A 12,057-nucleotide genomic window follows, 5' to 3' on the forward strand; every position below is an offset into this window, starting at 1 on the left:
AGCGAAGTCTAATGTAGACTATGGACTTCGGGCAATAACGATGTATGTTTGACATTTGCAACGACTCCTCCCATCCCAGAGCTGGAGAGAGAAGGTGGCTGTTCATATGTGGAGGGGTGGGAAGTAGATGAGAAATCCTATTCTGCTCATTTTCATTGTGAACCTAAAACTGTTGCTAAAATTCACTTAAAAAAAAAAAAAAAAGGAAAGAAATGGGGCTGGGGTTGTAGCTCAGTGGTAGAGTACTCACCTAGTATGCATAAGGCACTGGGTTCGATCCTCAGCACCACACAAATATAAAATAAAGATATTGTGTCCACCTAAAATTAAAAAATACTTAAAAGGCTCTTGTTCTTATAAAAAAAAAAAGAGAGAGAGAGAGAGAAAGAAAGAAAAGTACAGAATGATCAAGTAGGGTTAATCCCAGGAATGGTTAATAATAGAAAAATGGTTAGATGGTTAATAGAAAGATGGTTAATAATAGAAAAATATGTCAATGTAATTTATCACATTAATACCAAAAAAAAAGGATATGCTATTACCAGATGTAGAAGATATATTTAGTTAAAAAAGCCTTTAGGGAGCTGGGAGCATAGCTCAGCAGCAGTGTACTTGCCTGTCATGTACAAGGCCCTGGGTTCAGATCTTAGCACCATAAACCAAGCAAAACCATCAATTGTAAATTAACAGGACTTTTTGTAAAAATAAAAGCTCTTTAAAAACTATGAATAAAACACTTTAGCTTTTTAAAAGATTCTCTACCAAAAGCTTGAGGATACCTCATCTTGATGAAGAGATAAAGGCATACCTGTAATCCCAGCTACTTGGGAAGCTGAAGCAGGAGGTTGCGGGCTTGGGATGTAGCTCAGTGGTAAAGTGCTTATCTAGGTTGTACAAGGCCCTGGATTAAATCCCAGTATTACCAAAAAAGAAAAATAAGAGGTACAAGCACATTCTCTTTAAAATTAGCAACAATCTAAAAACAAAGAAGGAAACGAGATTTAATAGGAGGGTTTGAAGGAAGTGATATCTTAAGTGTGCAGCTAATAAGATTATTTACACGTAACATTCAGCAAGGCCAGGAAACAAATTATTAACACTAATTAGAGAGTGTAGCAAGTCTGCCAGAAATAAGAATAACACACACAGGTCATTAATAGTAGAAACAGTAATGGAAAATAAAATGCCACTTAAATAACAAACTAAAAGTATAAAGTGTCTAGGAATTAAGCTAATGAAGAATATACAAACACTTTAAGAAGGAATTTTTAGGGCTGGGATTGTGGCTCAGTGGTAGAGCGCTTGTCTAGCATGCGTGAGGCACTGGGTTCGATCCTGGCACCACATAAGAATAAACAAGGGTGTTGTGTCCATCTACAACTAAAAATAAAAAATAAAAAAAAAAGAAGGAATTTTTAAAACTCCATTAAAAGATATCAAAGAAAGGCAGGGTATGGTATCCTGAGCCTAGAGTCCCAGCTACATGGGTGGTAGGGACGAGAGAATCAGGAGTTCAAGGCCACCCTGGGCAACACATGGACAACAGAGTAAGACCATATCTAAACACACACACACATCAGAGATCTGAATAACTTCATCAAAATAGCATATTTATGAATGGGATGATGTAATATTTTAATAGTATCAAGTATCCCTAAGTTAAACTATAACTTAGTGTTTGATAAGTATGGGATGCCAAATGATATTTGGAAAAATTAACTCACTGTGTAGATTAATAATAAAGTAGAGCTGGGCTATAGCTCAATTGTAGAGCACCAATCTAGAATGCACAAGGCCCTGGATTCAATTCCCAGCACTGCAAAGTAAATAAATATAGTAATAATAATAATAATAATAAATATATTCCCTTTAAAAATATAACCCCTTGGCCCAGCAGCTCAGGAGGCTGAGACAGGAGGATTATGAATTCAAATCCAGCCTCAGCAACTGCAAGGTGCTAAGCAACTCAATGAGACCCTGTCTCTAAATAAAATACAAAACAGGGGTGGGAATGTGGCTCAGTGGTCAAATACCCCTGAGTTCAATCCCTGGTACCATAAAATAAATAAATAAATAATCCCTTGGATGGATTTGAACTGAAAGTCTCAATGTAAAAAGATAAAACTAAAAATAAAAATAAAAATAAAAAAATAAATAAAAGCCAAGAGGACAAAACATAACTGAATATATTCATGACTGTAGAGGGGAGGATTTTATAAATAAGACTCAAAATGCCCAAACCATGGATAAATTTACCAACATCAATGTAGCTATATATGTGGGACAAACACATGATAAAGTTATCAGAAAATTAACAGACTGGAGTAAAAGTGTTGAAAACCGATAAATGAATAATACTTAGAACATAAAAGCTATTTCTGGTCCGGGTTCCATCCTCAGCACCACATACAAAGATGTTGTGTCCGCCGAAAACTGAAAAATAAAGATTAAAAAAAAAAAATCTATTTCTGCCAATCAGAGAAAACAGGAAACACAACAGAAAAAAATGAGTGACATTTATGAATAGGCAGTTAAAGAAGGACAAAGTTGAACAGTGAGTAATTGGTGAAGAAAAGCTCACTAGTATGGCAACATGTAAATCAATGGATGTGTAACTGATATGATTCTGCAACCTGTATACGGGGTAAAAATGGGAGTTCATAACCCACTTGAATCAAAGTGTGAAATATGATATATCAAGAACTATGTAATGTTTTGAACAACCAACAATAAAAAATTTAAAAAAAAAAGAAAAGCTTCACAAAAAATCAGAAAAATGAAAAGAACACCATCAAGTATTATTTTACACATTTTAAATTGGCAAAAATTAGGAAATCCAAATATCAAGGGTTGATGGAAGAATGAGAACCCTCATGTTAATCTTGTTGGAGCATCAAATGACTATATATATGTTTGTGGAGCTGGGAGTCAAATCCAGGGCCTTTGTACATGCCGGGCAAGTGCACTACCACTGAGCTAAATCCCCAACTCAACTGGCTATTTTACAGATTGACCTCAATTCACTTAGTATTAAGTGAAATTATATGTGAATTAACTCTACAGCTGTGCACAAATATCCAGAAATGCACAGCTGCACAAGAGGTCATGTAAGAGATCGTTTCCTGCATCCCTGTCTGTACTGGCCAAGAGCTGGAAGGAACCTCCAGCTGGTCACTTGGAGACTGGACAAGGAAAGGGTTTAGGCAGCTGTTTGAAGGAAAGAGCTGGATTTCCATATAGCAGCATAATATATATGTCCAAGAAACATAATGTTGAGTGAAAACACATTAGAAAAAGCCTTAGATGAAAGAGCTCTCAATAATCTAATATGTTCATGAAAACACAACACACAAGCACAAATCCACACTAATTTTCAAGGACACATCTAGAATCATATGGTATTACATTCCCTAGAATAGGCACTTGGGGCACACAGGAGTGGAAAGAGGAATGAAGCACAAGGAAGATAATAACTCTACAAATAATTCCACGCCATCTTTGCAAGAGCTGGCAGTGCTAATTCTCCACAGTCTGAGAAGTAGAGAGACCCTAAATCTGCGGTGCTGAAGTCCTTAAAGAGAGATTGGGCAGGGCGTGGTGGCCTGTAATGCACATGCCTGTAACCCCAGCAGCTCAGGAGACTGAGGCAGGAGCATCAAGAGTTCAAAGCCAGCAACTTAGCAAGGCCCTAAGCAACTTAGCAAGACCTTGTTCAAAAAATAAAAGGGTCTGGGGATGTGGCTCACTGGTTGAGTGCCCCTGAGTTTAATTCCTGGTACCCCCCCCCCAAAAAAAAGAGCAAGAGATCGGTTCTTCCTAAAACTTGGCTGGGATGAGCTGTTGTGTTTTTCTACCTTATCTATTCTGATGTTGTCCCGCTTCTTTTTTCCCCTCTAAAGGATTGCTGGCTCCTCACCAGGTCTCTGCATATTCGGAGGATGTAGATGGCATTGTGGTGACCTGGCAGGCCCCCGAGAAAGCTGCCTCAGCTGTTCAGCAGTACGTGGTGGAATGGAGGGCACTCCATCTAGTGGGCAGCACACAACCTCCTCCAAGCTGGCTGTGGGTGCCCCCCTACAATATGTCAGCTCTGATTTCAGGTACTGAATTGTTCACTTTCACCTTAGCAAGCTACCAAGTTCACATTTGTTTGGGGAAGCTGCAGACCAGGATCCAGAACCTTGCCTTCAATGACATGATAACCCAAAATGACAATGGACAGTGACAACCTAAGTCCATCAAGAAAGCACAGCAGGATACACCACTAGAATCATAAAAGTCAATGTGTTGAGTAAAAAAAACCTGATATTTATGGAAAAATCGTATCCCTAGCACAGTGCCTAAGAAGATGAACGTACTTGAACCCAATGATTATGCTAAGAGCTAAGCTGACAGTGTGACAGTGTGATAGGTACCTTTACCTTTGAATTTTTTTTTTTTTTTTTTTTTGGTAGAAAAAGGAAAAAGAAGGTTTATTTCTTTGCTAGCAAAGCAGAAACACAGGGACTCCTATCCCAAATGCTGTGATTCTGCCCATCAGCAGGAACCGGGGGTTTTTAAAGAGGTGATTCAAAGGCTACATTCCACATGTTCTCTGTTGGAGTTAAAAATCCACTTGTTAATTTGGGAGACAGTCATTTCCAAAAAAATCTTCTGGTACTATCCCCAAAATCTGGATTATTTCATTCCTAGGATGGGTGAGTGCTAAAGGACAGATAACTCTGTCTAGGATGAAGAAGAAATTCCTTTGGAAATTTGTTCAAATCAAAACAATCATGCAGATGAACAGTCATTATTTTGAACCCATCATACAGATGAGAAAGGGGATCTTTCATTTCCTATTCTGCTACTTATCATTGCTGTGATAATAAATCCAGAATTGTCTGTATGGTAATGGGTGTCTCTATTCCTCAAGTTTTGAATGTGTCAGTGGTTAGAATTGAGAGAAAACATCTGAAAATATATTTACATGTTTGGACAGAACTTGGTTAATTAGTTATTTCAAGTACAGCCTAATGATTTTAAGTTCTGGGTCTGCAGCTACACTACCTGGGTCTGAGTCTTGGCTCATGTCACAAATAGCTGTGTTATCTAGGGCAAATTACTTAACTTGTGTGCCTCAGTTTCCTTATCTGAAAAATAAGCACAGTATTACTTCATTGGATTGTTGTGAGAGCTAACTGAATTAACATGGAAAATGTTTTGAATGGGGCCCGACATACATTAAGTACACAATGATTTAGCTATCATAATGTTATTACTAAATGTTCAGACCTAAGAGTTTAATAGGTCTGCAGGCTCTAAATCCCATATTTTCATTGCACCATGACAATCATTACACCTGTCTAGGAGGATGTTGTACACCCTTCTTAAGGACCCAAGATTTGTATGATAAAATAAACAGGGCACAGAATATGATGATATAGGAGCTGGTCCTTAACTGTGTGCCCCTTTTGTAGTCTGGCTGCCTAAACTTCTAGTAGGTTAAGTTTTAATCATCACCCTTAAAGAGAACATTGCATATATAACCCAGCAAACTTCCAAAGAAAGGTGAGCAAGTCATTGGGAGACTAAAACTTCAAATCCATTTAGCCTATAAAAGAGAATTCTAGGTATGTGGGTGGGTGGGGGGAAGGGGCTGGTTGATGATATGGCTGTTGCTTCTTTTAAACAAGTATGGGCATAAAATGGGGGTGCCTGTAGTCTCAGTTATTCAGGTGGCTGAGCAAGGAGGACCACTTGAGCCCAGGAGTTGGAGGCTAAACTAGACACCATAGTGAGGCCCTGTCTCAAAAAAACAAAACAAAAATGTGTTTCTTTTGCTGTCCCTGGAGAACAAGCCTAAATCCCAAATGGAAATTAAAAGAAGACAGGTATCAATTTTGAGAAGCAACTTTGATGGTCTCTAATAGGACAATCAATTACCTCTCAAGGCATCATCCCAAGTTTTTGCAGTAGAACCAATTCTCTTTCAGGACTGTTCTGCCCATCAAATCAGACAGAACCGTGGATAGAAAAAGCATTCACTGAACTGTGAAATTGTAAGTTGTTATTACAAACTATATCAGGACTCACCATGGTGGACAGTTTGAACTATTTGCCCTATAGTTCCTTCTTTGGAAATCCTCTGATTCTTTACAAACACCATGAAATAGATGACAATACAGAATGTTTTATGCACTTAGTAAGATAAGTGTTGTTAAGCTCTTTAGAATTATGCACTTGAGCAAAATCAACATACTAATGAGTAAAATGACTTTATTAAAATAGTTTCGCTGCTTGGAAACACTTGTTTAGCTATCAGTTTATGTCGATGTTAGATTTTAGAAATATACACTTGAAATATTAAGTAATTTATACTTGCCATGAATTTTAATGGGCCTTCTCTGGTAAGATCCCCCATTGCCATTGGTCGCACACCAACCTGTTCCCAGTTTCTGACTGGGGCCAGAGTTGAGTGTTCAGAATACAATCTGATGCCTAGACTGTAGGTTGGTGGGGCCAAAGCTGGGTGAAAATGCTTCTGACCATGTGAACATTCCTTTTACAAATATACACTAGTACAGTGCCTGGGGTGGGGGCTGGGCTGGTCTTACATCTAGATGAATTGGTTCCCTCTTCTGCCTGCTCCCATCTCACTTCCTCTTCTCTCACACTTGAGAGGTGAAATTAGCTTTCTGCAGAAAAACCACTTAAGAGATGGCTTTTAAACATGGACCGGGGCCTTTGCTCAAGGGCACCAGGTGTGTATGTATGTGTGGAAGTGGTGGGACCGCACTGTAGCAAGGAAATTAAAAGAAGACGGGGTGGGGGGGGGGGGCGGACTAAATGAAGGTCTTAGGAGTAGGGACTTTTTCCATTGAAGGTTCTTGAAATGTGGGGCAGATGTGATTAGGGAACGTTCATACAGAATCAGTCAGAAAAATTGAACAGAACCAGGGAACAAGCCTTGCTGGAGTTCTACTGTCTTTGGAAAGGGTAACACAGCTGAGTCATGGAGCCCCATGTTTTCCCTCCTCCAGTAAGAGTGGCCCATTCACAGGAAGAAACCCACAGCATCTGATGTGGCAGTTCCCAAGGCTGCTGCCCTGACTCAGCATGGAACCTGGAACCTAGTGAGCTCTTCTGGAATTACCAGATCTCCATCTGGCATACTCACTGGCACCTTCCGTGACTAAGGGTAGAACAGCCAGGCACTGGGAGCAGAAAGCCACACCAGAACCTTCCCAGATGAAATATGATTCCATATCCTCTGTGGCCCTTTGAACTTCTTTGTCTGGATGCCACCCACAGATGATCTTTGGATTATGGGACTAGGGCTGGCGAGGGTTCTTTTCTCCATTTCATTTGGTTCACAAACTGGAATTGGAAATCGTCCATGGCGTGCTTTCCAATTTGTGATCTCTTCTGACAGGACTGGTTGCTTTGTGTGCTGCCTACTTACCGGAACATCTAAGGGACAATGGATTTTTATAAAAACACATCCAATTTAGTAAATTATTCTATCATGTACAATTCCTCTGATCCCCCACAGAAGACCTTGAACTTCAATCAATTGTCAGTGTAAGGGACTCTAGCAACCTATCAGCAGAGCATTAAGCAATATTGGAGAGTTCTTACTTGGACCTCCTGCTCTTTAGTTACCTAGCAGAGATTATCTCTCTTTTTCCTTTAAAATTTTATTTGGAATTTAAAGATATAATATGGGCAGGATATATGGGGGCAAGGTTTTTTTTTTTTTGTTTGTTTGTTTGTTTGTTTTTACAGGCAGCAGAACTCTTGAGATTAGTGGAAATAGGAGTTTGGGGAAAGAGGAACTTGCCAGTAAGCTTCATGACTGACAGTAAAGGGCAGTGTGGCTCTTTAAAAGCTGGGAAGGAGCATTAGCATTCCTGGGACTCATCCAAATCTCCAGGCTGTGAAGCAACTTGGAGACCTAAGTGGAACAAGGGAGGGAAGGCCAGGCAGGAGCAAGGGGTCGGGTTGCACTGAGAGTGCCCTGGTTAGTCATCCCCACTGTGCCATCTGGAGCCACCCTCTCAGATCCTGATAAGCATCGTGGAATTAGAAAAGCTACTCAGGTGCTGTGCCTGCAAAATGCCAGCCTCACTTTCTTGTAAACAACAAATGATTTCTTTGTAGAAGTCAGAGGTTTTTTCCTTCAAGGTGAGTTGTTAGTTTGTTTTGGCCCCAACATGTACACCCTCCCCAAGTCAGTCTGCGTGTGTTTGTATTCCTTGTTGGAACCTGAATGGATTTGTCTCCTTAGTCATGACAATCCTGTTTGTATGAAGAGACAGGTTGGTTGGTTGATTTGTTTCATTCTTGGAAGTTGGGAGCATTGATTTCTAAAAGCGGGCATCATGGCAAATAGGATGCTGAGAATTTGTAACTCAGGTCATCTCTTTATTCTCAGTCCAGACTGTCCTTGAACCATCTTCAGAATAAGGCAAGAAATGCCCTGGATGAAGATATTAAAATGGCTCCCTGAGTGACCCACCAGGCACAGTACACCTATTCTAAGAACTCCCTTTTCCTTGCAGAGAATATAAAGCCCTACGTCTGTTATGAGATCCGAGTGCATGCCCTGTCCAGGGATCAAGGAGGATGCAGCTCCATCCGGGGTAGCTCCAAGTACAAAGGTGAGCCTTGGGACCTTTTGCAAATTTCACTTCACTTTTGGATTTGGAGGGTGACAGAAGTCTCCTATGACCTTCTTTCCAGCACCACTGAAAGGCCCCCACATCAATGCCATCATGGAGGAAAAGGGAAGCATCTTAATTTCATGGAACCACATTCCAGTCCAGGAGCAAATGGGCTGCATCCTCCACTACAGGATATATTGGAAGAAGAGGGACTCAAGCTCCCAGCCAGAGCTCTGTGGTAAGTGTGAGGATCATGTGCTGTGGGGTCTCCTGTTTGGATATGGGGAAAACCCAAATTTGGGCATGTGTGTATCCACACACGGTGCTAGCACCATGCCTGGTGCCTGGTAAGGACTCCATAAGTATTTGTGCAATGAATTAAATTAAGACAAAAGTCATCCTGTGCCAAGCAAATTGTAAGACTACAGAAATGAAGTAAACTAGGTTCTCAAGGTGCCTGTTCATAGGCAGGGAGAGCATTTCAAAAAGCAATCCAGGCCTCTTAATACTAACTCTGTAGGCCCTTGAGGTTTGTGAACAACACGTTTGGAGAACTCTTTTTTGTACCAGGGATTGCACCCAGAGGTGCTTAACCACTGAGCCATATCCCTAACATTTATTTTTATGTTTTACTTTGAGACAGGGTCTTGCTAATTTGCTTAGAGCTTCACTAAGTTGCTGACGCTGGCTTTGAACTCACAGTTCTCCTGCCTCATTCTCCCAAGTGGCTGGGATTACAGGTGTACACCACTTTACCCGGCAACATTTGGAGAATTTGTAAATCCTCACATTTGCAATTGCCACCAAAGCACATTACTTTCTCCTTAAAATGAATAAATTACAATACTGTAAGCCTTTATGACCCATAATCATTCTATAACTATAAAGCCAAAGCAATTACAATAAATTCTGGCTGCAGCATTATCTCAAATGATTTCATGAAATACTACTCATTCATGTAACTGTTTTAAGTCACTTCCAAGATTTGATGTTCCAATCTTTGATTTAATCAGAGCTTTTTTCCCCCCCCCTTGGCTTCTTCATTTCATAAACAATTGGCTTTCTTTCAGGAGCATTTATCATAAAGAAAGAACATTTTTATTCATTCATGAGCATTATTAGGTCCAAGAAAAATGTAACAAAGCTATCCTGAGAGGTAGATGACAGAAGCCTACCTACAGAAGTGACTTTTTCCTAAGGGATTGTCTTATCTCTTGATCTTAGAAGATCTGCAGTATTGCTTCTCTAAAAGTGCAACTTCCAAAGCTAGTTACTTTTTGCTCCATGAATTTGCCTCATTTCTTTTTTAACAGCACCATAATATTTCATTATAAAATCTTACAGTCATTTGCTTATCTAATCCACCATTGATAAACAGAATATATCACCAAACAGAACTGCTTCCCACTGACTCCTCAGGATGTCAGTTCTGAAATACATCCCAAGAGGTGACCCCAAGAGGTCAATTGACTTCTTCATGGGCCACTTGGAATTCTTCATTTGAAATTTGACCCCAAAAGCCATTTTCATTTTGACAGAGTTTACAACCATGGTCAGTTGGCTCTTGAAGCCATTCTTATAGATATCGAAGGAAATATCTATCTTATTTTGCTGCAAATTGGATGAACCTAAAGTCTATGTAAGATTATTTTAAAAGGGAAGAGAGCAAATTCAATTCATTGTTCCATTTCTTTCATAACCATTTTAGGTTATACTTTCACTTAATTTACTAAACACTTATTGATGATGTTCCCTTCAGAGATGTCAGTGGGGAGAGAGAGGGAAAGAGATATGCAATATAACTGCTATAATTGAGAACTGACAACAGCTTATTGCATTTGGCAAACAGAAATCATTTGTGAATTCATGAGAGTAGTTTCTGGATGGCAGTAGTAGGTAGAGGAGACAGGAGGAAAACACCAGCAAAGAGGAGCATCACAATAGAAAGCAAGGGTGGTGCTCTGAGAAGCAAGAGGCTCCATCTCCCTTATCTTGGCACCATTAACCAGGCTGCAGTCCTAAGGCACATGCAAGTGTTAGGAGCCCAAAGCAAAGGATGTTTAGTCCTCCTGGACAGGAAAGGGGAGGAAGAACTGGGCCTAAGCCATCTGCATGTTATTAATCCCACAGGAGATTCTGGTACACAGCCTCTCCCACTTAGGATCCGTTACACTTCACTACCACTGAATGGTCCCTGATAATAGACTCCAAGAGTTCAAGGGCAGAAGTCATGGCAATTTTCTCACCACTGTCATCTCTACCTAGAATACACCCAGATACACAGTAGGTGCTTAATTAAAATGGTATTTCTTGGATAACAAATGGGTGAACACTTCCCTATCCTCTATTATACCCAGTGAGGATTCTTAGGTAAAAACTTATTTCCAGGAACAATACAGCTATTTTACCTGGCCCACTTGACTCTCCTACCCACTGCCTTTCTGTTGATTGACAACTATCACATCTTTGCTAAACTGTTGCCTTTATTATTGATCAATCTGAGTCTAAGGTTTCGCATGGCTGAAGCTTTACTGGCCCACTTTATCCCTGCCAGGGATCACAGCCCAGAGGCAGCAGAACCAGTCTTTCCTGCTTGACTCCTGTCTCCCATTACACAACTCAGCCTGTTCTGCCAACTAAACTGCTGACTCCACCACCCTCTTCTGTTCCCCCATAGAGTTGCTATTTTTGTTCTTCAAATATACATGTGTGAATAAACTTTATAAGCCATGCAAACCATACAGATCCCATCCCTTCTGTTCCAACATCTCATTTCACTCCTAGAGCTCAGGATACCCTCACACAGTTGGATGGTTGTCTCCCCAATGCCTGCTGATGTTTTGGTGCAGAAAGATGAGCGGAAGCTCTTTCTAAAATTAATCTTTTAATCTTCTGATTTAGGAATAGGGAAAGGGTGTGTGTGTGTGTGTGTGTGTGTGTGTGTGTGTGTGAGAGAGAGAGAGAGAGAGAGAGAGAGAGTGAGTCAGAGTTCAATCATAATACAGCTTAATTCTATGCAAGCAATTTCACCAAGCTACTAGTAGACTTGGGAATTTTCCACAAGATACTTTTCCCAACAGGATGTAAAATATAAAAGTCACTCTGAGAGTCACAGCTGTGAAATGATCTGCTCAGGCCCCGGCACTTTGGGTTGAATGGAAAGGACACACAGGGCTCCATCTTGCTAGCTACCCATGAAAAACAGGACTGTGGAAGGCATCAGTTTTTTCCTTTAGATGGTGAACTCGGTTCGAGGTTGGTTCTGTGCTCTGTATGGTCAGTGCCTTGCCAGCCAGTCAACAAATACCCATGAGTGTTGAAATCATTGCAGCGTGAGAGTGTCTTCGGATTTGCCCAGGAGTTTGTGACAGTCCTAGTTTTCACTTCCACCCCCACAGGCACTGGCATCTGA

The 12,057-nt window shown here is 40.4% G+C and overlaps 1 protein-coding gene across 1 annotated transcript in view; it reads left to right on the top strand.

Annotated features, from left to right (window-relative positions):
- Il12rb2 (interleukin 12 receptor subunit beta 2) overlaps nt 1–12,057 on the top strand; it is a 74,811-nt gene that overhangs the window by 47,639 nt on the left and 15,115 nt on the right. Inside the window, exons 9-11 of the mRNA XM_027949552.2 lie at nt 3,900–4,100; nt 8,544–8,642; nt 8,725–8,883. Of these exons, the coding sequence (XP_027805353.2) occupies nt 3,900–4,100; nt 8,544–8,642; nt 8,725–8,883 (459 nt within the window). The remainder of the gene's footprint in view (nt 1–3,899; nt 4,101–8,543; nt 8,643–8,724; nt 8,884–12,057) is intronic.

The sequence above is a fragment of the Marmota flaviventris genome, chromosome 10, assembly GCF_047511675.1.
Source record: "Marmota flaviventris isolate mMarFla1 chromosome 10, mMarFla1.hap1, whole genome shotgun sequence".
Classification (NCBI taxonomy): Eukaryota; Metazoa; Chordata; class Mammalia; order Rodentia; family Sciuridae; genus Marmota; species Marmota flaviventris.